The sequence below is a fragment of the Filicampus tigris genome, chromosome 21, assembly GCF_054856515.1.
Source record: "Filicampus tigris isolate MCC_2025a chromosome 21, RoL_Ftig_1.0, whole genome shotgun sequence".
NCBI lineage: Eukaryota > Metazoa > Chordata > Actinopteri > Syngnathiformes > Syngnathidae > Filicampus > Filicampus tigris.
Genome location: NC_141237.1, coordinates 11,694,932 through 11,720,956, shown reverse-complemented (window position 1 = coordinate 11,720,956; position 26,025 = coordinate 11,694,932). Strand labels below are relative to the sequence as shown.

General features: G+C 43.3%; 1 protein-coding gene across 3 annotated transcripts in view; it reads left to right on the top strand.

Annotated features, from left to right (window-relative positions):
• The first annotated feature begins 401 nt into the window (after window positions 1-401).
• The window catches only part of zfhx4 (zinc finger homeobox 4), an 86,539-nt gene continuing 60,915 nt past the window's right edge, over window positions 402-26,025 (top strand). The window contains exons 1-4 of one of the 3 annotated variants that reach the window (XM_086020831.1): window positions 402-461; window positions 20,848-23,377; window positions 23,514-23,726; window positions 24,006-24,297. In XM_086020831.1, the coding sequence (XP_085876957.1) occupies window positions 20,894-23,377; window positions 23,514-23,726; window positions 24,006-24,297 (2,989 nt within the window). In that variant the 5' untranslated portion in view covers window positions 402-461; window positions 20,848-20,893. Of the gene's footprint in view, window positions 556-3,115; window positions 3,466-20,847; window positions 23,378-23,513; window positions 23,727-24,005; window positions 24,298-26,025 lie in introns of those variants that run through there. The other 2 variants (XM_086020830.1, XM_086020829.1) reach the window with 2 other exon arrangements.

Sequence of the window (26,025 nt, the reverse complement as noted above, 5' to 3'; positions counted from 1 at the left end):
AAAGTATTAATTTTAAAAAATGAAAATATTAGTTAAAGTATTAAATTGACTCAAGGGTGATTGGGATTAGAATGAAAAAATACAATATGTGCTTCCTCTCCTAATCAAATAAAGTGGTGTAAAAACACTCACACGCGCGCACGCACACACACACACACACACACACACACACACACGTACACACAAAGCATTTCCTTCCCTGTGAATTTCTCCTTGAATTATATGCCATCACTAGTGTGTGTGATTGCGGAATATTAAATTAAAGTGGGATAAGTCGGCACCGAGGCGGGCTGCGTCCAATCCGCAACTCATTTCCCGTGTTGGAGCAGCGCATCACTGCTCCTCTGCTCTCAATGACAATGTGCCAAATGCGCGCATTTTGAACAACACTTTCCATATGCTATTATCGGATCGCTACTGAGCAAGAGAAAGACTGCAAAACGGAATGCTTTATACCAAAGGTACCAAGAATCTACACTTTTCCCCTGCATTTATCCCCCATCTCACTGGCTTTGTGGTGTTTGTGATCTTTTTTGATGGGTGATTTTAAACGAGGTAAGAAAGGTACATTTGAAGTTTTTTTTTTTTTTTCATAAAGAGACTGCATATTTTATGTAGCACTGTCTGGTGGCTTTAGGGCGAAAGAAGCGGAGGAGCACACAGAGTTGATGTTAAAACATATATGGACAAAGCTATCATTTTTTTCGTTGTTTTTGTTAATTATATTTTCTTCCCTATTGTGGTTTAAATGCATTAATGTTGCTTGATTGTGGGAGAAAGAGAGCCTTTTTAAAGACATAATGTGGTTGGAATTCAAGCAAGAATTTTCTGTTTTTTGCTTCGTTTGCAGTTTGTTGGGATTCAACTTTGCCACTTTGAAAAATGATTTAATTTAAGAAATTATATGCAATGCGATTTTGAGATGATTTTCCCCCCATTGTGTTTTTCAATACAAACACATTATTGGCGAGCCTAATCGTTGATTGATATTTATTTTTTGTTGCTGATTTGTGAACGTGTGTGGACAGACTGTGGAAGAGAGAGAGACTTGGCCAGTGGGTCACTGCATGTGCAGGTAGTGGGTCACAAGCTGTGGGGCTTTTTGGCGTGTTTTGGGCGGATTCTTGTGAGTCACAGTGGGTCAGCCGTTGTGCTATTTCGGGCAAACAAGGTGCATCTTTTAAAACACACTAAACCGGGTGTGTTTATATGGAGAGGTACATAACATTTTCTATTTATTATTAATAAATAACGCTTGCGCGTAGCAAAGAAGAAAACGTGAGTTTTTTTTTACCACATTTATACACTGCCGAGTATTTTTCTAATAGACAAGCTAATGCACGTATTAATACATAAAGTAACAAATAAAACGCAATGTCATCATTTTATGTTATGACAATATGTTTTAGTTTTACAAATAAATACAAATTAGATCGATTTTGTTCGAAACAATAAAGCGCACCTACACATTTAATCAGAGCTGCGTTTGCAGATAAATTATGAATTATGGATATTGTTCTTGGAAATATGAGCTCTATTTTAAAGTGGTCCTCCGGAGTGGGAGCATCGTCTGCGGGCAGAGAGAAAGAAGACCAGGGTGCGGATTTGACTTCAGATAAACGGTATCCAGTATCGCTTCCTTAAATTATGATTTCTCCCCCCTTTTAATTGAGGAAAATGAAAAAACGAACCGAAGGCAAAGTCATAAGGAGGGTAAGAAAAGAGCACCGTTTACCTAAAGGATGCTCCTTTAAATAAAAGGAGAAATCGATGTTTTATGACTATACCGTAATCCTCCGTTTCGGTGTTTAATGTAAGCAATGAAGAATAAGTCCACGCTTGACAGGCAACCCGCCGGTGCGCTATACTTGAACATCCGTCGCGCGAGCGATTCCACTGGACTCTCGGGGCCGCCCGTGAACGCAGCGTCGCCGGCTTTTGCAGGCTGCGAACCCCCCTGCAGGACAGGGAGGCAGCTGCAGCAAGTAGCCTCGGATCCGGTGAGAAAGTGAAAATCTCGACACCCCTCCCTCACCCACCACCCCTCTCTTTTGGTGTCAAAAGACCCGTCTCAAGCCAGAATAACCAAGCCTGGGGTCGTGTGGCTTCTTAAGAATCCGGTCCGGTCCGTGCATGGCTGCAAAGTGGAGCAAGTATAGTTCACTTGCCAGTAGCAGCCTTATCATCACATCCCAAGCCCCGGTTCACTTCACCCCCCAGCTTCGATTTTTTTCCCCCCACCAAGGCGAACCAGATCTCTTGATTTTCTCCTCTATAGAGAAAGTCTTCCTCTCGCCTTTAAGCCGACATTGAGGAAACACACAGTAAACAGTTTGCATTGAAACGCTCAATAGGGGCACTTTGTGGTGCATCATATAGAATGAGGGCGGGGGGAGGGGGTTGTAGAACTTGTACAGTATTTTTTGGCTCCTGTGAACCCACATGGGCCCCTTGATGGTCCTGAAGGGGCAACACATGTACGTACAGTATATAACAGATCACACACAGCCCTTGACATATAAACACAATGTGAACCATGGAAAAATGTGTGCATGTATATTCTCTTTGGACAAATTTCGTATACTACACACTATGTATGTTCATTTTATTAAAAAAAAAAACACTCACTTACTCACAGGTGCATATGCTTTAACATTATACTAAACCTCTTATTTTTTCGTCTTAAATTACAGTTCGTGCACATTCTTGGGAAAACATTTTACCTCGGGATAAAAACGTCCATCCTGTTTATTTCTTCCATTGTTCTGCATGCGCATGTGTGTCATTGGCATATTTGGGATTAACAATGTTTATTTAGTTTTTGCCTTTCCTCTCCGTGGACCTTCTGTGGTCACCGAATTTGCATTGTGGGGACTGTTGATCAACTCCCTAATTACACTTATTTTTCCCTCTCTCCGCCTCCTCTTGCTTTGCACCCCTCCCTCTCTCTCTCTCTCTCTCTCTCTCTCTCTCTCTCTCTCTCTCTCTCTCTCTCTCTCTCTCTCTCTCTCTCTCTCTCTCTCTCTCTCTCTCTCTCTCTCTCGCCGTCTCTCGACCCATTCCCAGAGTGCATATCGGGAAATGGACACACAAAGACATGCGCACTCAACTTAATCAGCCATTTTTTTAAAAACAGGGCTAAAACGATAATAATTAGCAGAATAAAGACATATCGGATTTTCATTTCCTTTTCAACCTCGGCGTTTGGTGAGCCTCCGTCCACAGGAGAGACGCGTTAGCAGCCCAGTCGACACGTCGTCTCACCGCCACCGGAACCAAAATAAGGGACTCTAAGACCGCTTGACGTTTGTGATTTTTACCCCTCTCCCCTTTCCCCATCATAAAGTGGGAGGATTATTTCAATTTCACCTGTTTTTCGTAATTGTCCCCGTGAGCTGGATGTGACTGTTTTGCACGGACAAGAGCGAAGAGGAGCGGAGGTGGAGGCTTTAGAGGGGGAAGAAAGTAAGTTCTCGCCTTTAACTTTTATTGAGTAGTTGGCTCGGTGTGTGCGCTCCATCTACGGCTTGCCTATCGATTATCTATCTGGCTGCTGGTTCACTGACATCGGGTCAGTTTGGAGAACAGGTGTTGGATGGCGTGTCTTTTTCGTGGGCGAGTGCACAGTGGAGGCGAATGTGGACGCCGGTGTTGCCCGTGCATCTCCGACAATTTGGCTGCGGCCACTCTGGGTGGCTGCCAGCCTCACAGGGGCTCTTTACGCACGGCTCCGCGAGCCCAAACGTTTCGCCGCTTTTGTGAAGACTTTTCTAGTTTCTCGGCTTTCTCGGACACGAGTCCCCCTCCCCTTCGCTTCCTCACGTTTCATACCCATTTTTGGACGCTACTCGGAAGTGTGTCCAGAGGAAGCACCTCCCGAGGTCACCAACGCGAAGAAGTGCACAATTTTCGTTTCTAAATAACGAGTTTTGAAAACGCGTCTACAACCTCATACGGTCAAACGCTACGCTTAAAAGTACACTATAAAGTAGTCAGACTTCCACTATCGCGATGTGTTCCAGTCGGGCTTCCCGGGAGGGAGAAGCGACTGTCCGCTTCTGGTTGCATGGCGAGTCCGGGGGAGAGCACTCACCTTCCCGGTGTCAGCGGGAAGAAGATCGGCGAGAACCAAGCACTATCCACCAGCTTTATTCCAATTATGGAATTAAATTTAAAAAATGTATCTCCCATTTCTATTAGAATACTGTATACGGTATTCGTAATTTAACCTTAAATTGTATAGCCTACATCTCAATTTCTAACCTTGCCAACCATATTCCATAACCCGTCCTTTCACCGGTTTATATTTTATTTTTAACGTGTCGGATGTTTTATTTTATTCATTTTTGCTACTTTTTTGTAAAAAGATCTCTCAAAGTGGGACACAAGTGACAGGTCGTGGGATTGGGTGGAGGTCATCGATCGCACTGAAAAAAAAAACATCAGGGCCGAGGGGCCAGTCTGTCTCAAAACCGAGTTTATAACCGTGTAGTGTGTGCGTGTGTGTGTGTGTGTGTGTGTGTGTGGGTGTGTGTGTGCGTGTGTGTGTGTGTGTGTGTGAGAGAGCGCGTGCGTTCGCGTGTGTGTTGAAAATGTATATTTCAATGCAGGGTAACCTTATTTTGAACTAAAATCTATTTGGGTGTCTTGGCTGTCTTATAATATGGATTTAAGCACGAACGTGACTTCTTATTTGGGATTTCTTGCTGTTATTCAACTCCAAATAAACATTAAAAATGGTTTTGATTGAATATTACCTGCAAAATAGTATTCTTACAATTGGACGATTTGGTATTAATTAAGATAAGGGAGGAGTGTTGCTAAAATATAATTTTCCGATCCTTTTTATCTTTATGAAACTCTGACTGATTTCTAAATAAAAAAAAAATAATTTATATCAATTATTGCTATTAATGATATCAATTCGTATATTTGAACACATATTTTAATTGGATATATTATACTTTTGTGGATATATTTCAATTAGCAAATTTAAAAAGGGCCCATTAGGGTGAATAAAAATCAAAATATAAAATGTGCCTCTCTAATTGCACTGAATTTCATCAGTTAATGATCCTATTGTCTCACTCTTGTCTTGTAAATGAGTCCTTTTATTTAAGGTTTGTTTGCAAAAGCGAGTCCCTTGTTTTTGTTTTTCCTTTGCATGATGTCTTAGCTGTATCAAAGGGTTGAGCGTGTATCTGTGCATGTTAGTTAAGCAGCTCACTGTATTCATTTTACCCATAGCAGTGGAAGGGAGCGATGAGGAGGGGGTAGAATAAAAAAAAAAAAAAAAAAACATAGTGTGAGAGATGGGCTGAGGACAATAGCTGTTGGCTTGAAAATGCTTCTTGATTATTAAAAGCTAATGCATTTGCAGTATTGCAGCCTTCATTAAGGGTGCACACGCCAGGGAGGAGGGGTGGAGGGGGATGAGAGGTTACAGGGAGGAGGAGATGATGGGAGATGGAGAGAGCGAGAGGGAGACAAGGGGGGGTCGAGTCTGTCCTATAACTCCTGGGCCCGAGACACATGCAGCAAGAAGATTGGCTCGAGTCTCTCCTAGGGGTCGACAATGTGTCATTTCCACCCAGCTAGATTGCCCTCTGCCTATCTGATATTAATGTGCAAATCAATATTTCAGGGATTAAATTTCCCTTCTTCATTTTTTATGGTTTCTACCTCAATAAGTCTCCCGTCTAATAGAGGAGGCTGGATGATTTAGAAGCCTTTGCTGCTGCCGAGAGAGAGACAGAGAGTGAAAGAGAGAGAGAGAGAAAGAGAGAGACAGAGTGAGAGAGGAGCTTTGTAACCAGGCTATCGCTGCATTTTAATGTTCATCTCAGTGAATCCCCATAGGCCTTCAGTAAGGAGGGCTATATCGCTGCTTTACACCGTAAAGACACCCAATTTGCCTAAAAAGGCAGAAAGAGAAAATATGAGTCCGGTTGAATACATAAGACGCTGTGTAATCCAAGTAGCAGGTATTAGTAAACTCCCCCCCCCCCCACATACACCCTCCCTCCCCACACACTCCTCCCCCTTCTCCTATGGTGCTTTATCCAAACTGTCATGGCTGAGCGAACACTATAGCTCACCACACGGCGGCCTGCTCTCTCTAACGATATTTCTCCATCCTCTCACTCATCCTCTTTTCTATTTGCATAGAATAGCGTGTCAAGATCAAGCAACATCTGGCGCATGTGCGCGCGCTGCCACACAATGACCGCAGTGGCGATTAGTAAATAGAGGAGCGCGTTATTACGACATAACGCCGCATCTCATTGAGAGTCAACTAAATGGGCCTTTTGACTCCCTCCAGGCGTGTGCGCCTATAGTTGTGTGTTTATTTCATCCTCCTTCCTGTACCATCTGCTGGGTGCATGCAAACGTGTGTCCAGCACAGTGCAGGGGGGTGGGGTGGGGGACGGGGGGGGAGCCCCGCAAATATTTTTTTCCCCTGCTTATTCAGGCTTTTTGAAACACACGCTTGATAGGGAGTGAGAAAACAAGTGAGGAGAGGGAGAAAGCGACAGAGGAAGAGGCACAAAGGAGCTCTAATTGTAGCACGACCGCTTGGCTTCCTCCCGATTCACGGCCATTACAATGTGAAAGGCGCAACCTATCAAAACGCAGAGCCTACACACGGGCACACACAAACACACTCACTTCCAGACACTTTTGTTTCTGGTCTCGGAGACTCGATGTCAGCATTTTTTTTTTTCTCACGCAAATAAACAAAAACGCTGAAAGTATGAGGTTCATTGTAATTGTGGCAGAATGCAGGTGTGTTTTATTCCGTTGTTGTGAGGGGCAAAGGAAGCTAAGAAGTGTGCTGCAGCTCAGCATTAGGTCTCAAGGAGGGGAGGGCTGGTGGTTAGGTGTGGGGGGGGTTTCCCGTGTCAGGCCTGGGGCACCACCAAGCGAACACACACGCACATTCTCCCTATCGCTGAGGAGGGTTAAAGACTTGGAATAAGATCAAGCTTCTCCGTAGCTCCTGGGGAGGGTGCTTGTGAATATGGGAGTTTTAGTGTAATTAGCACTTAATTATATTAACATATGCAAATTGTCAGGCGCGAGGAGGGCTTGTAGCGCCGGTGGGTATGTGGGCTGGGATACAAGTGGTTCTATTGTAGTGCCACGGCAGGGAGAAAGAATAACGGCGAGCACATAACCAGCTCGCTTATGTAAATCTCTGGCTGGCCGCTTTGCCAAATTTCATTAGTCGCCATGACAACCTGCTTAATTGTGCTGACTAATGTCCCATGATCTGCTGCCAGTCGGGATGGATGTCACCCTCACCCCCCGCCCAGACACACACAAACATGAGAAGGTTAGAGTGCGAGAGGCCCAACTGTCCAGATTAAAGCAGCTCCTATTTGCACACACGCTCCTCTTGTACCTACATTTGCATATTCCCCCCCCCCCCCCCCCCCAAAAAAAATCCCTCACCATGTGTGCTGTGTGTGTCGCATGTGGTGTCAATGTGTGGCGGGTGGGTTTCGGGGGCGGGGGGCTTTGGTTGGACGACAGCGGTTCAGTGGTGTGTCACATGTGTAACGTCTGCTCAGACTGGCACTGAGACATCGCGGAGTTTGTTTTTGATTATGGGACATGACTGGGATTCTGTCAAGTCAAACAAACTAGCATAAAAACAACATGTGGCGTTTTGCCTTTCAAAACTTGTATTCCATACAAATATGTCATTGCGACACATTTTTGCAGGCACCCCCTACTCTCCTCTGGTGGACAAATAGAGTAGCCAAAGGTGGCTAAAGATTGGGCCAAGATGCTGCTACTAGTAGTTGCATGCTAATCCTGTTTTTTGACAGCAACGTAAACTGATATAATTGCTTTTCAGAGGCAGGATCGGCAGTTTATACAAGTGTGAAAGCACAGGAAAGGGGATTAGCATTATTTTGCATAATGCTGGCCGGGCGCTGAATGGGGCATTGAATGCTTGACTGGGTGACAGAGATGAAAGGAAGATGAAATGCTCTACCCCTCTCCTCTCCTCCCCCCTTGCCTCAGTCCTGCTGTCTCGAGACGCTGTTGTCGGTCGAGAACTGGCAGCACGGAAATGCCAGGCCGGTGTTTTCAGGTCCGTTTCAGATGCCAGCAGACGTAAGCTGTCATGTAAGGCAAGATGTATAAGACACCCTTCGGTTAGAACCCCTCGTGCCATTTTGTCGTAGCATTTACATGGGTTCCGTAATCAATTCCACCGTTCCCACATTGAGGTGGATTTGTTGGCATATTGTCTTGTTACTGCGGACGAGAAAAGCAGGTGTGTTTTATGTGAATACCTTGCGCGTGAGCGTGCGTTTGTGTGTGTGAGCACTTGTGGTACAAGGGGGGGGGGGGGGGGGGGACACCGCTTCAAATTGCCACCGTGACTTCCATGTGACCCGACTCGACTTTTGTGACTAATTTATGATCAACCGTCATCATCGGCCTTTGCGTCTGCTGTATGGAAATGATCCTGGGATGCGGGCGGGTTGGCAGTGGTGGGGGGTAATATGGTGAAGAACATGCAACGCCACAAAGGCCGATGCGGTCTGTTTTTGTTGCCTGTTATTGGACAGGATCCTCTTTCTTTGACCTTTTGCACGCCTTCGCTCGCCTTTCATATGCAAATGGAGGCCAGGCCAGAGGAGGAAACACGCTGGAGCTGAGTGGAGGAGGACAAAGACTTCCTCTCTCTCTCTGTTCTGCATCTCTACTTTTTCCTGCCTCTTCCCCTTCTCAAGCAACTTGACAGACTTTGGCGTGAAAGGAAGTGAGCGCTGGCTGCGTAGGAGAGGTGGCGATAGCAATCTGGCTGTGACCCTTACCACTAGCTAGGATCGAGTAGGCTGTGGATCCTGAGTGTTTAGGTGGAGTGGGCCCTTGTTGTGTCATGCGAATGGGTGACCGCTTCGACCATGTCACAGGTATCATGGCAGATGTCTCCGACAGGTTGATAATTATCTCTCAGTAATTAGGAAGGAAGCGTGTTTGATCTATTCACTCTAAGGTACTAGAAACGTGTGTTTTTTCATTTGAATCAGTGAAGTTATAATTTTATATGATGGCAGGGGGGTATCAGTTTCTACTGGCGTGTCATTATTTGTTGTTATAACATAAAGTAAATAACGCCTGGGGATTGAGATGAGGTAATTTCCAGAAGAACTGAACATATTGTTTGTTTTAAACAGACTGTTTTGTTTTTATTTTGACCTCTGTGTTTTAGGTAACAAATCGTGATATGTGAAAAACACACATATGAAAAATCTTTCCTTACATGAGACACTTTGCATAGTTTTCTTAGCTTTATATTCAAATACCTGTAATTCTTCACAGGTCTCTGCTTCCCTCGATTGTTGCTTATACTTTCTTCTGGCTTCTGATTGATCAAAATGGCCTTGTTTGTGTTTACAGCACCACCTGTGGCCCAAGACTCCTTGTTTTAAAACACCATTGCTGTGGAAAGAATTAAAAAGAAGCAACTTCTTACGTGTGGACGTAGCCTAAATCACATTCTCCGGTGGGGTAAAAGGATACTAATGCAGTTAAGACAACGGCGCACTAGCTAGCATAATACGCCAGCGCAACACTGTTTAGCATGACACGGTTTCAGGACTTCTTTTCAAGGCTGTGTTATGGGAAGGGGGCATGTTATCTGTAGGAAATGTAATTTTTGTCCTCATTGAAATCGTACATTATTGAGCCCGGTTATCTAAATGTTTTTGTTGCTGTTGGTCTCGCGCCAGTCGGGATTGTGTTACCCCCTCGCTCTCTCATCTCACTGGGCCTTCATCAATCTCTTCAGGGAAAACAGAAAGAGGGGATTTTTTTCCCCTCCTCTCCTTCTCTCTCACTATGTTCTCAGTCCTTTTTCTCAGGCTCTCCTGCCTGCTCAGCATCTACTCCAGGATATTAGCTATGGGCCTGGCTATTTAATGCAGAATAATATGCTGATTATTTGCGTTTCAAAGTGGAAGTGGGGAGATTTCATGGACCAACTGAGCCGTGGTTCTCAGTTTTAGGTCAAACAAAATGGACTGCTGTAAGGCAAAAAAGAGACTTTCCTCTTCATGCTATATTGTCTATTTGCTTGTCTCTTTCCTGGTGTCTGTCGCGTGTTCTTTGTCATCTTTCTCTCCGTCCCCTGCATGTTTTTCTCCCCGTTGACAGCCATGACATGTCACATTGGCAGCGACTGTTAATCGCAAACACTCATCCACTTCTCTAAGCGTTTTTCTTTCATGCTGCACATTTTGGCACACGGCTTTTCTTCTGTTTTTCTTTCGCGCAACAGACTACGTTTAAAAGAAATGTTAATGCAAATTCTCCAGCTGTTGGTTAAAGGTCAAGCCAACAGAGGCCGGAAAGATGCCATTCATTAGAATGGGAAGGAAAAGATGCTGAATGAATGACTAAGTTTGCAGAAGGTTGGATGCCACAATGGCACAAGATGTCTCATGACAAAAGATACATTCTCCTCCTTGTTTGCCAAAGACAAAGACGCAGATTGAAGAGAGCACAGTCACAGGACATTCGCACATTAGTGAGGCAAAGATTGCGTTGTGTATCAAATTAATAAAATATCCACACACATTTGTATGTTTGTCATCCGCGTGAAATCAGTTATCCTCTCTGTGCGTGTTCTCCAGTGTTAATGTAAGTGGTTGCCGTGATGATTGGCGTTTGCTATTCCTCCAGGCGATTGCACAGGAATACCAGGGCCATTGGCGGGGCTCGTCAGGGAATAAGTGCCTGATTAATTATGCATGACTGGTGGGTTTAAACAACAGTCTAATGAAAAATGAGACAAGTTTACCAACGAATTTAGCCCGAGCTGCATTAAGACATTACCACTAATAATGATAAGAATGACAGAGAAGTAATTAAAAGAAATATTTCCTTTCACTTGTTTGACTTGAACTATACAGTGCATGGAAAGAAAAGTTACTGGACGTGCCATTTTGTAGTGTTAAAAAAAGCCAGAAGATGTATTTTTTCTTTTTTTCTAGTGGAATGATCTAAAACAGGCAAGCATGTGTCTCCACATCTCCCCTGGGGAGACTTCAGCCAACACTATCCCTCTCAAACCCGGACTTTTCCTGCCTGGCACCAGCCATGGAATAATCTTTAATTATTTGCTTTTTAAAGGGAGGGAAAAAGTGAGGCTTTTTGTGTGACAGTGGAGAAAAAGAAGAAGAGCAGAGCGGGTGCAGGAATGTTCCTGTGTATGAAATTGTAGGTATTAACAGGGGCGGTTTTTGTCAGTGGTTTTGGCTGATGAATCAGCTCTCTGCCCATAGACTAAATAAGAGAGGGGGAGCTTTGTCTTGTTTCATCCCCGTTTGGATGAGCAGATAGAAGAAGGCTGTGCGGGAATTGTTAAAAAAGCAAAGCATACCTCTCTTGCTTTAGCACGCTACACCAAACAAGTGTCAGGAAGTGCTGATGGATCGTCCTGAGTTTTTATAGTGTTATTAGAAATGTAAAAGCAGAAACTATAACAGGAAAACCATTTGGAATTGTAATATCAGTATGAAAGCCTTTCAAAACTACACATTATTCACTGCATTGTCCTATCTTAAAAAAAAGGTGTAACGTATTTGAAAATGTAAGACAAAAAACGGACTCCATGACCATAGTTTCTTACACTCCATATTATTGCCATACAAGATACCTACAAAATGAGAATTGACCCTATTTTTTTTGTTTGTTTTTAAACATTTAATACACAGTGGCGAAACATTTTTTTTAATTTTTTTTTTTTACGTTAGATGTCAGTATTTTTCACATCACTTGTTAGCGGCATTCGCTTAGAGTGAACAGAAAGGTAATGGGTCCATTTCATGTTGGTTCTCCTTTCAGCAGGCTTGCCCTGGATTTTGCGTGAGATGGTGTTTATTTGATAAAGGGATATTTCGGCACTAATCTAAAAACCACACTTACGACATCTGACAGTTGTTTGTTTGTAGTAAAATCAAATTAGAGTGTAATATTTTTTTCCGTTTCAACCTTCACCCCACCACCCTCAGTCCCCACCCCCCGCTGAAATGATCTTCACGCTCTGTCATGGTAACCAGAAAAGTAACCATGATGGCCTAAATAACAACTGTGCTTTCCTTGTTTTTTTGGTTTTTTTTTGTCTGAGAAGAAGGCAAACTAACAACAGCTGTCAGAAAGGGGAAAAAAAAAAAAGGGGGCATTGAGTTGTTTAAAAAGCAAATGGCTTTGGTCTAAAGTTCATTTGGAAACCTCTCTAATTAAATATAGAGCCAAACGCTTAAGTTAATTAGTAATTCCCTAGGTCCAGAAATTAGACCTGTCACGAGTATGGAAGGCTAAAGGTTTGTGTTGTTTTGTTGTCTGCACCCGTGTCCTGTGCCGCGACGTGTCCAACAACATATTCATGCTCTCTTTGTTTAAGTTTATATTTTCTTTTTTTCGTCTGACGGTTAGGTGAAGTGTGCATTGTTTTTGGCATCTATAAGTGTACCAGCCCTGCGATTATGTTTATGTAAAAAAAAAAAAAAAAATCACAAGACCTGAATAAGGCAGGGGTTTTGGTTGAAAAAACATTATTGATAACCTGGGAAATAACAGTAGGATTAATCACTATGCGTAACACCAGAATTATTTGGACAATGTCAGACTTTTGGTGTATTGGTGTGCACAACGTATTTTGTCTTTATACAGTGCTTGCGCATATTGGAATTAACATGAAATAATGAAGATGTGAATGCCAACTTTAATTTAAGAGATTTGCCATTGAGGAATTATTGCCCTTTGATGGAAATTAGTCGCAACATTTTCATTACATGATCTTAACCGACCATCATTACTATACAAAATCAACCCATAGGGAGGAATTGCAAAAACCTTGTTTGTGGGCGTGATCAACATTTTGGTACAGTCTAGCACTGCTGACTTCTACAATATACTTAAAAAAAAGCACGGAAGACCAAAGTGGATGACCACCAAATCCTTTCCTTAGTGAAGAAAATTGCCAAATGAAATGGTAACATTCAAGCAAAGGAAAGTCAGATTAGACTTTGCGGGAAATGTCTAAAAAGTCTCCTAAAATCTGCCCAAAATGTCTGTAATTTCCTCAATGTCACATTTTTGTGAAACCCCTCAAACTAAAACATCGATGACAACGTGATTTGAAATCCTTTTTGACAGGGTCGAAAGGTTATTGTCCAAATACTTTTGGACTCACGGCAATATCTACACTGCTACCTCTTTTTATCTTCGAAGAACTTTTCCACTCTTTCCAAAAAAACGCTTTTTTATCTTTTTTTTTTTCTTCACAAATCAATGAGTCAGAAATACGAGTTGTTTCACAAGTGGGGCAGTTGTGATAGCACAAAACAAGCAAAGAATTTGGGGCTCTGGCTAGTTGATACAGTATAACCGGCCTTTTATATTTGCCAGGTGGATGTGAAATGCCTGCGTCAGAGACTGCGCTCTGTGTCTGTCTGTGAGTGTGTGCTATCCTTGACTGACGTGGACACTGTTTGCTTAACCTCTTCTGCGCTGCACTGCCATGGCCTTGTCAACTTAAGTGTGTGTGTGGGTATGCGTGTGTACTTGTGAGTGAGAGGGAGCAAAGGTAGTTTTCATTTTTTTTTTTTTTTTTTGATATTCCCAGCAGTTTTTTCGCTAAACAAACCTGCTGAGAGGCTGAGTGAGAGTGTGAGAGGGGTCTGAATCAACACAAATGAGTGATATGTGTTGTTTTTTGCTCCCCCTCGCGCTGGCGTATAATTGTGTGCATCCACACACCCCAGGAGAAAACATTTTTAGGGATTTTTTGGGAGGCTCCGTATTTAGCAGGATTAATAATTTGACTTGGCAAATAATCCCAGTATGGAGTGTGTGTGTGTGCGCGTGTGACCACACACGTTTGTATGTTGCCCGATGCTTTAGCTTCATCCAAAAGATAAGGCCATGATTTACGTAACGGCTAAGCTCTTTCATATTGTGTATGTTGTACCTTACAAGAGCATGATGAGCATGCTAGATTAATATTTATTTAGTACGGGCAAATCAAGGATTAAGCAGTCATCGTTTTAGCGCTAATCCATGATTCTGGTGAGATACAGAGACAAAGCCAGGCAGATTACCAAAGACAACGTGCCACAATTAGTTGTCAACTATAACGAGAAGTGGGCAGAAGATGTGCGGGAATGCATTCGGATTTTGTTTCGTCATGCTTTGAATTATTTTTGTTCCTCACCTCCCTCGTTAAGGAACTCACATTAGCACCAGCGGTCTTTTGCCTGATTCACACTTTAGTGTCTCATGATCTTTCCACTGTTCTCGCATAGGCACTCACACACTCAGGCTGACACACATGCATGAGCAATGAATACTTCTTTCTTAGCTGCAAGCACGTGGGAGCAGAGGGATAGCTCGCTTGTACCGTGTGAGAGTGCAGGCGTGTTGCAAAGTTCCATGTTGAGTCTGCAAATCAAATTACATTCTTTGCTAATTGAGTTAAACCGCTATGGTGGAGAAGTGGCGAAAAAAAAAAAACAGGAGATGAAAGAAATGTGTGCCTGTGTTTTGTTTCTGTATTTTTTTTGTTCCCGAGGCGCTAATCTTGTTAGCGCTTAGCATTATCAGGTGGGTTTTCTTTTAAGGGTCGTACTAAAAAAAGTGCCTTTTTGGTTGCTTGTTTGTAACAGCTCAGTGACTGTCCAATTCGTGCTGAATATGTTTTCATTCATAAAAATACAGACCCATCCTCTTAAAACAACAACCACAACAGATTATAACAGCATACCTGCCCTGGTGGAGGCACTGTTAGTGTATCCAACAAGAAAAGCGTCCTTGTAAACTAAAGGTGTGCTTCAGCAAGGACGGTTACTCCAAGGAACAGCAAAAGGGCAAAAACAGGATCACCGCAGGGCTGATGCTGTGTACTAGGGAGGAGGTGCAGGATTTGGGGGTTCCAAAGCAGATGAGAGAGAGGCACATACAAAAAAGGATGCACGGATGAGTCTTGCTGCGATTAGAGAAAAGACAGGGAGAGCAAAAAGAGAGAGAGAATGCCATCCTTACTTCCCCTTTGCCCTCTTTCCTCTCGCTCACCCGGCCGCTGAATGTTAATGGATTTTCTGCCCCCTCATCCAAACACATACACACACTCTCCAATCCCTCCCCATGGACACTGCTGCATTGTTTGCGGTAGTGCCTCTATTCTTTCAAACTTAATTACCTTTTTGCCTTTTGTGGCATCAGGGGCTGGAAGTTTTTTTTTTTTTTCCCTCTGTGGCAGTGGAGGTCGTCACACATTCTTTTGGCTGTGCGTTCCCCTAATCTGGGGGTGGGTGGGCGTTATGAGTGTGTGTGTGTGTGTGGGGGGGGGTTATCAGGGTGAGGGTCCAAAGAGGGGAGCTTCTTCTCTGCTCCCGAGGTGGCTGAAGCAACTCCATACACCCTCATCCTCATGCACGCGTGCATACATGTGCGCAAGTCATAATATTCAGGGCATAGGCTGCCCTTTGTTTGTGCGGTTCATTTCCAATCAACCTTAATTAACTGGAGAGTGTTTCCAGATTGCCAGCAAAAGAAAAATTCCCGCTTCCACCCCCCCCCTCCATTCCACCTCCCTTTTACCCTCAGCCTCTGCTGTTTTGAGTTGGAGGACGGAAAGGGGAAAAAATTGGAGGCATTAGCTATGTAGATTGGCTTCTCCTTTGATGCTGAAAAAAAATCTCTAGCAAAGGCCGTAATTGCAGACTGTGACCCAGCAGCGTCTGACTATTTATTTTAATGTTTCAGCTTGGGTTCAGTTGGAAATATTGCTGAGTTTTTACACATATTTAGACTGGACTGTGTAAGCCCATTTGGATGCAAAATGAAATCTAGTCAAAGTCGCCTTGTATCTATTCACCATCCAAAATATCGTAACAGTAATAGCTTTGACAGGCTCAGATTAGAAACACACTAGTTCTTGTGGTTTTCGCTCTTAAGTAGTAACTGGTGGACCAAGAATGTATTTTCCCACCATCTTGGGTAAATTTAGCCCAACAAATGGGCTCATGAAATCTGACCCCGGGTCAGCTTTTCTGACCCATCTACGACTCCTGTCTCTTAATGCGACCACAGCCACTGGTCAGCAAGTTTAATTTTGAATCTTGACTTTTGTGGGTGGAGGGGGCTGGGGGGTTAGTTCCAACAACAGCCAGGTGTTGTGTTTCACTAACAATGACTTATCAGGTGTGGACCTGAGGGCAGTTTAGTGTTATGTTACCTGAGCATCCAGTCAAGCCAATTTACCTGTCATCAAGCTGAGTGATAGCTGCATACCTGCTTTAGGGGAAAAATAAGGAGTCCATCTGACCACTCAACCTTCGTTTTCTCCCTATCACTCTCCAAAATATTTCATATATGGCCCTTTTCCCCTGCCCAGTACTTGACTCTTGACGCTTTTCCATTGGCGGAAGCAGATAGCGAGGGTTCAAAGCCTGCGGAGCGGCATTAGTGACGTAAAGCGCTGCCGCGTGTTGATTGGTTGAGCATATTTATTTGTAAATTTTGATGGACTCAGCAGTGTTTTAGTTGATGTTTTGTTGCATTCAATGCAGTATGGTTTAGCAATATTTTGACATGGTCAATCTGAGCTGAGCAGAGCTTGTACTCTACAGTGGAAAAGCACAGAATAAAGGTTACAATCGCATGTCACTGCAGTGGTACCCTCAAAGATAGAGCTTCCTGTTTTTTTTTTTTTTTTTTTTTTTAAACGAATGCCTCTGAAACGCTTGTCCATGTAGCTACCCTGGAGTCCATTAACCAGCCCAAGACTGTGAAATACTTTATACTGTGATCTGACACTGTAGTTTCTTTCGTCAAGATTGGTATATGTGTTGAATTACCTTAGACAATGAGTGATAAGCGATGCTTTCATAATATTGACAGACAGGTGTCTTTTTTTGCATGAAGGCCTGTGTTGTCGATAAAAACCCAGCAAAGACAGACATTTGGCTTGTAAAAGATTTGCAGCGCATCTAACTAAGTTCTCTAGTGTCTCCTTTCGGGCCATCAGGCAACAACCTGGTTGCATGCAAACCAAAAATATTTGGTCAAATTAATGTCATTCCCATTTCTAATTTAAGACATAAGAACTAGACTTCATCCTGTGATCGAATGCACGTGTGTGACCATTTAGCCAAAGGAAGATCGTTCTCTTCCGCCTTTATCCATTTTGTGTTTTGTCCCCTGTGCTTATGCTTGGCAACAAATAAACAGGCCTAATTAGACCAGAGTTGGCCTTTTCATGCCAGTGTCAGTGGGAGATGGATGCACAGGCTTTCACAGCAACCTCGGCCTTTGTCTTTGGTTAACGCTGGCTGACATTTTGATAGAAGATTTGGTGCTTGACTGAGGGGCCACATAGTGAGAAAGAATGACCTTCTGGGAGACCTCAAAGATTGTGTATATGGGCACTTCTTTGACTTCTCAACATTAGGATTCATGTTGATTCAAATGAACTAGTTAGACTAAATTGTGGGAAGGCGCACTGTAATTACAGTTTTTGCATGTAGCAGGCTGAAACTGCATCTTATGCATGATAGTGTGACAGGAGGACAAAAGTCGAAGGAGGCTGTGACAACAGGAGCTCAATTTGTCAATTCTGAATTTCACTGTTGACTTTTGTCTTGTTTTATGGTTTGTGCTCTGGTTACACGATGTATTTTATGACAAGCCTCTTAACAAACACCAACCAGATTTGCCAACATTTATGAAACACGTTTGCCATGTTTGTTTTGATTTGAATACTCTCTGATAACTACTGTAATATCGAAGCATTGTGAAAATTGTGACTTCTCTTGCGATGAAAGAACATAAGTGAGGGAAGAGAAAAGCTGGACAAAATGGGAAATAAAAAAAATGCTTTAGAGTGACTGTCTACATCTCAGAGAAGTACTGAAAGGCAGATGGATGGCAAGGGCTCGAGCGATGAGGGGGAGAGAGGAAAAACAATACGGTCAGAAGTCTCTAAGCACCTCTCTCCCATTGGCAGATGTAGTGTCCAAGGATGAAATTCCTGGCCTATTATCTGCCTCACTCTGGATCTGATCTGCCACTTTAATTACCTGATTGTACTTCACTGTATGTGCGTGCATGTGAGAGCATGGGGGCATGCTTAATTAAAAAAAGCAGACGGTTCTTTCTTTTGCCGTTCATCGATGTGTTTTTGTGTATATAAATATATAACATTTTATCTTACGTCTTAGGTTTATTTCCACATGCAGTGTATGTTTATCTAGCTATAGACAACTAATACAATACAAGACAGGCAGATGTTTTATAATTGTTGCTTTGGGAGCACGCCTTTAAACAGCTGTTAGCAATGGCTGCCAAAGGATCAAAAACACATTGGCTTATCCATAAGTCCACATTTAAAAGTGATACATGCATCTTATGTCTGAGCTACAACTTAAGCGGTTAAAATGACAAAGTATTAAATACCGATGTGTATATTTTGCTGTCAAACTGCTTCTAACAGTCGCGTTTTACACAAAGCTTGGAGGAAACATTTCTAAAAATGTATTTTTCATTACAGCGATTTTACATGTACAATTTATATAATCAAGTTTGTTTTTTGATAGTTTTATATTTCTTTTATTCTACATATACCTCATTACAGCAAACACATGTATTGATTTTATGTCATGTACAGTAGGTTTCAAAGCAGCATTTATAATGTGCAATTTCTTACTGCATTATTATTATTGTTCACCTTCGTTGTATAACGCTGGCCCTCAGTGTTCTCTCGAAGAACACTGGTGTGAGTGCAGCACAAACCTTTGAAAAAAATTGCTTATTATACATGATAACATCAGGCATTCCTGTGTCATAACACATATTTATGACCTGTTTTAACTTGCGGCTTAGTGAAGGTAAAGCTTATTGTTACTAATTTTTTTTTTTCACAATTACAAGGGTGTCTTCATAGGTAGATGTGTGTAAGCCTATTTTTTATTATTTATTGTTTTTTTTAATATGCAGCCCTGTGGGATTCAGCGCGAGAACGTGTTGTTTCTCGTAAATCGGAACCACAATTTGAAGTTGTAAGTCAAATATAATGAGTGCATTTTTATATTCAATAGGCTTGAACTTTCATCATGGTTCAAAACACAGCAGAAAAAAATAAAATGATTCGTATTCAAATTATTTCCCCTTTCGCCCTTTAATCTTACATACTGTATAAAATGACAGAACCTGAGTGAGACACAGGGAATGAAAACATAATTTCTCTCTTTTAATCTATCACTAGTCCCCATGGAATCATCTCTTGGATATGTCAGATTAGACCTGATTATAGCGCGTGCACATACACATGCACTCACCCATAAACATACACACACGTTTGATTTCATTCCTCACGCTTTCACTGTCCCTCCCACTGGCTTTGTTTGGCCTTGGATTGGTACGGATTAATCCTCTAATTGCTTTGTAGCTTTGTTGTACTGCAGGGAGAGAGTGGCAAAAGCGAGTCAGAATTAAGCAGCAGGTGGATGGGGCTGAAGGTCAACATAGCCCTTTAAAGCTTTCTTTTAATGTCAGCTCAATCACACCCAAGCTACCTGAGAGAAGCTGGTACGGTATCAAGTAAAACAACGTGCTACTGTTTCTCATTTGTAGCCTTTGACTGATTAAGACAGGAGTTTCTGTTATATAGCAGATGGTGTATTTTTGTCTATTCTTATTTGTTTTTGATATTTTTGCCATGATACAATTAAATAACTGTCGGGTACGTTATTACTATACGGATCTGTGGTAATGTATGCCATTACAATAAACACAAGGAAACAATGAAGCATGAGGGTTTTGAGCAGAGTTTCCCCACATTTATCGACCCGTATCCTACCTAAGAAAAATCTAACGGCACAACAAATAGAATGAATACTGAAATAGTGATGATCTTGTCCAAATTTATTCACAAATTGACCTAGAGTGAAATCTGTTTTTATTTAATTGAGCACAAAGCTAATATATTAGCAGGAAGCCATGACTTATTTTGTTATACAAATGGCAACAGGTGGGCACACAAGTTAAATGTGCCTTCTGCCGTAATGGATGATTTTGATTCCCTGCCTGTCACTGGACTTTGCTGTCATAGATAGCTCAACAAATATATATTTGTAAATAATACATTGGATCATGAAAACAATGTTCAGACCAATTAAGTGAACCTGGATAGTTTATTGTTTCACCCGTGATCTCTCACCTGATAAGAGTGAGCCATGACACCCTGGTTGGGAATCATTAGTTTAGAGGATTAACATCCTTCCAAACCTCAGTCTTTGTGGTAGCTCTCATTCTTTCCCCTTTTGCCCTTGTTCCATTCTGCTTCGAGTATGAAAACTCATTTTAAGAAAGATTATCATCACGATGAAAGAAGATACTTAGTTAGGAACTATCAGTATTTGTAATTTACTTCTCATGTCCACATAAGCTCAAACGTATGCCTCAAGGGCCTTAATGGGCTGAATATGTGCTGTCTAATTAATACCTCCTGACTGGTAAGAACATGCTGAGACTGGGGTAGCAAGTCATTGACAGCTCATCTACTGTAAATGTAATTCAGTTCTTTAAACTCAAGAACCATGGTAGTCATTTGGGGTGCAATCCTTAAATGTTCTAAAAACATAGTGTGCACACAACCAGTGGTAAAGTGTTGCACAATGGTCCTCTTTAAACCACTCGGTTTGGAAGCTGCTTTTTTATGTGGAGTAATTAAAGTTGAAGTTTTGGACCAAATGTCAGACGTTTTCTAATTATGTGTCACTTACTTCTACGTTTTCCTCTCTTCTTTTCTCTCCAACTCAGGTCCCTGCTAGGCTGGATGCGATGAGATCCCTATGTAGTGGACGCCATGGCAACTTGTGACTCTCCCCATATGGTCTCGTCACGGCAGCAGGAACATGGTGGCCAGAGGCTCAGTGCTGCTGAGGACAACTCCGCTGTGGCCATGGAGACTGGTGTCGGCAACAGCAACAATGCCAGTAACAACCAAACGTCACCTGTAGCCAGAGAGATGGAGAATGGCCTTGGAGAGCCTACTGTCAGTCCACTGAGGTCCACGGCAACCCTCACCTCTGTCAGTGCAACCATTGACTCTATTACAGAACAGAGTCGGAGAGAAAGCTTTACAACCGGTAACAAAGGGAGTGTTACTGGGACTTTACCAGGAGTAGGAGGAGGAGCAGCTTTGGGTTCAGACTGTTCTGCCCCTGCCACATCGCCTGTGGCACCGGCAAAGGAGATACCCTGCAACGAATGTTCCGGCTCCTTCTCCAGTTTACAAAAATATATGGAGCACCACTGCCCCAACGGCCGACTGCCTACCACCGGAGGTCATGAAGATGTTGACGAGATCGAAGGTATGGTAGGGGAGGAGAGTGAAGATGACGGAGAGCCGGTGGGGTGTGCGGCCGATAGAGGGGAAATAAACAGCGAGATGGAAGAGGAGAGCGATGTGGAGAACCTGTGCGGTGAGATCATCTACCAGCCGGATGGCTCTGCCTTCATCGTGGAGGACTCCAAAGAGCAGCGTGGCAACCAGGAGGGGCTCCCTGGGGCCCTCCATTTCAGGGGCCTGCTATCCTCCCAGACCTACCCCAATGCCCAGGCCACCACTGGCCAAAGTGGCCTGGTCCAAGGGGGGGAGCGGTTGGAGCAGCCTGCTGCACCCATGTCCTTCTTTCCCCAGATCATTAACTCCTTCCACATCGCATCATCCTTGGGAAGTAAATCGTTGGTGGCCGACCCCCCCTCCATATCAAATACCTCAACTGGAGGGCGGGCAGGCACTAGTCCCGTGTTGCACAGTTTTCGTGTTTATGACCTCCGCCACAAGAATGACAAAGACTATTTGACGGGGGACGGTGCAGCCAAAAACTCCTGTGTGTCCAAAGATGTTCCCAACAATGTGGACTTATCCAAATTTGAGGGCTGTGTGGCCGACGGGCGGCGAAAGCCAGTGCTCATGTGTTTCCTGTGCAAGCTCTCATTTGGCTATAGCCGGTCATTCGTGACACATGCTGTCCATGACCACCGTATGACCCTGAATGAGCAGGAGCAGAAACTGCTGAGCAACAAGCGTGTTTCCGCTATCATACAGGGCATCGGCAAGGACAAAGAACCTCTTATAAGCTTTCTGGAACCAAAAAAAACCCCTGTGTCTGTGCTATCCCACTTTCCCACACCTGCCAACTTCCTAGGGCCAGACACTGGGCTCCGTGGCTTGTGGAACGCTTTCCACAGTAGTGGGGAGAATGCCGAGTCCCTTCAGGCAGGCTTTGCTTTCCTGAAGGGCAGTGCCAGCAGCTCCTCCAATGACCAAAATCCCAGATCCCAAACCATGCCAAAGGCTGAGACCAACCCAAACCTCGGGGGTGGGGCTGGTGCCCATAGAACCTCCAGTGGAAGTTCTGCTGCTGCTGCCACTGGTGGCAACCTGGATGGCCGGAACTCTGATCTTGACAGTAAGGGCCACATTAGGGACACATGCACTTTGCAACCCAATGGGCCGGACCTGAGCCACTACCCGCCCATCAAGCGGGAGCCCGGTGCAGTGGGAGAACAAAGTCCAGAGCAGGATGAGGACAGTTACTCCAATGGTGGCGGAGAAGACATTGAGGCAGAGGATGAAGAGGAGCAGGCAATGAGCATAGTTATCAAAGACCAGAGGGCCAACAGCACCAGTAGCAAAGATTTCCCTCTATTAAACCAAAGTATTTCCCCTCTTTCCAACAGTGTGCTAATGTTTAACAGTGACAGCAAAGGTCCTGCATCCGCCTCCTCTTCCTCCCTGTCTGTATGTGAGAAGCTGGAAATGGAAAAGACTCGTCTGTCTGCTGCCCTGGCTGCTGCCAGAGAGCGTGAGAGCAGTAATGACTCGACCACTGAAATTCTTATGGGGCGGGATGGGTCACCATCATCCTCCCATCCCCTTGACATGATATTGATGCGTAGGGATGATGAGAGTCCTGGACCTATCCATCAAAACACTGGAAATCCCAGTACCCCTGGCACCCCAGGTACACCTGGTACCCCAGGTCCAGGTGAAGGGTCACCAGGAAGTGGTGTGGAGTGCCCAAAGTGTGACACAGTCTTGGGATCCTCACGTTCTCTTGGGGGCCACATGACTATGATGCATTCGCGGAACTCCTGCAAGACGCTCAAGTGTCCCAAGTGTAACTGGCACTACAAGTACCAGCAGACACTGGACGCTCATATGAAGGAGAAACATCCAGAGTCCGGAGGATCGTGTGTTTACTGCCGAACAGGACAGCCTCACCCTCGTTTAGCCAGAGGGGAAAGCTATACCTGTGGATACAAGCCTTTCCGCTGTGAGGTCTGTCTAATTTTACATAACTGTCTTTTGTGTATCTGACAAGGACATGATTACAGGGAGCGATTGTTATAAACTGCACGTATTGTGAATTGTGCCACTTGTCATACGTTATCTAATAACAAAGCTTTCATTTTAGGTATGCAACTACTCAACCACCACCAAAGGCAACCTTAGCATCCATATGCAGTCGGACAAGCATCTGAACAATGTCCAAACACTCCAGAATGGTGGAAGTGAAGCACAGTACAACCACAACCATGCCAACCCAGTAGCTAGTGCGGCACTTGGTGGCGGCTGTGGGGCACCCTCGCCATCCAAGCCCAAACAGAAGCCGACTTGGCGATGTGAGGTAACCAAACAACAAACCCAGAAAAAAAACTCATTTGAGCAGAATTGTAGTGCAGTGCTAGTAACATAATGACACAGAGTATTTCACCCTGTGTCACTGTTTTATTTTTTCCTCCACAAAATTCATATGATTTCAATTCATTAAAAAAAAACATTTTTCATATATTCTCTAATAACCTCAGTGTATGGTTTAAAATATTTTCAATTGTCATGGTGTGGTCATGTGTGGTCACATGCTGATTAAAGAGATGTTTTCACTGATAACGCTTTCCTCCTCCAGGTTTGCGACTATGAGACAAATGTGGCCCGCAACCTGCGAATTCATATGACGAGTGAGAAACACATGCACAACATGATGCTGCTGCAGCAGAACATGAAGCAGATCCAGCACAGCCTCCATTTAGGGCTGGCACCAGCTGAGGCGGAGCTTTACCAGTATTATCTGGCTCAAAACATCGGCCTGGCTGGTGTCAAACTGGAGAACCCGGGCGGCGGCTGCCCAGACACCCAGATGATGATCAACCCCTTCCAGCTTGATGCTGCAACTGCAAGTGCTCTTGGATCAGGTCTTGGTAAGTGACAAATGAATCCAAATCACACACTGGGATTCAATTTTACTTTATTCATACCTAATCTATGATTGACTAAATAATCTTATGAAACCGTTTGAAGCACCATAGAACAAAAAAAAAAAAATCACACTTAAGTTGAAATGAACACCACACACCTGACATTGAGGCAGTAGAGCCATGTGACTTCTCCAAGACAGTAGGTGAATTCTTAATAATAGAGGAACTTAAGACTTAATATGTCCATTCATCCATCCATCCATTGTCTTTTGCGGATGTCATCATAAGGGTTGAATTTTGGAGATGGGGTACACCCTGGACTGGTCTCCAGCTCATCACAGAGCAAAGGAAATCTAATGAAACAAAAAATGATTGGTCATAGGTGGGAGTAAGTCACCTATGTGCAGGTCACAAGCAAGTCTTAAGTCATAACCTCCAAGTTTCAGCCAAGCCCCAAGTTATTTTGGAAAGTGGCATTTCAAAATGCCTTTGGCAAGTCGAGTCAAGTCATTACTCGGTTCAAACAAGTCGTAAGTAAGCAACATATATTGGCGTGATCACTCATCATAACACAAAATGGCACTTTTATCCATCCACCCATACTCCTTTGTACTGTAGTACAATAACAATGTTTTTATTTTTAATTGTTCACCTAAGGTTTAATCAATATTGAATAGGAATTTAACTATAGGAAGCGTTAGCTATCTCTTTTAAAAATCTGTTATCATCTTTGTGTTTCCGTGTATCTATTTTGTTCCTTTCCATTTTTATCTCAATCCTTCTTAATGTCTTTTACTACTACTATTCTATTCTTTTTTCACTATCCCCTTTGCTCCAGCTCTTTTTCCTTACCCTTATCTCTTCTCTCATATTGTCTCTCAGTCAATGTCTCCTTGCTTTGACCCCACGCTGATTAAAAAGATGATTATGAGATGCCACACGAGAATAATTCTTAATCTTCCATTTGTAATTTTCTTTAATCAGCTTAATCCTTGCCATCATACACACGACCCCACCTTTCCACACCCCAGAGAGAACACACACACACACACACACACACGCTGGCACGCAGCAGGAAGTGGATTCCTGTAGGAGTGAGCGAGATTTAACAATGACCCTGCAGTGTTACACACACTCCCTCTGCCAGTCTTGAGGTCACAGCCCAGCCAGCAGATGTACTCACTGTGATTTACACCGATAACACCCAGCTCCCTATAGTGAGCGCAGCTGTACATAGGTTTAGATGGTGCGAGCTTGATTGTTTCATATTCAAATACCGCATTGGGAATATGCACTGCTTGCCGCCATACACACAATGATTAATGCAATACAATACATTTCCTTAATATATTGCACAAAGTGTTTTTTGTGCTCCGAACAAAATGTTAAATGACCTAAAATCAGATGTTATGTGCTTTGATAGCATAAACGGAGGGTCAATGAAGTGATCAAACAAAATAGTTTGTTACATTTCGATGGTTGGCAGATTTTCTTTCATTTCTAGGTCTGAGTGGGCAAAAAAGAAAATGTTGATTCTTTTCACATCTTTGTGTGTGTGTGTGTGTTTTGGATAAGAGAAAATCCCGCACTTTAAAAGCGTTGTCCCACCACTGCTGAGAGGAGTAATTAAAGCTACCTGATGAGCGAGTTAGCAAGTTGAAAAGGATGATTGTAATTGATCCTGATTCAATCCTATTAGGGCTTTTTTATAGACGAGACTTTGTAAGGAGC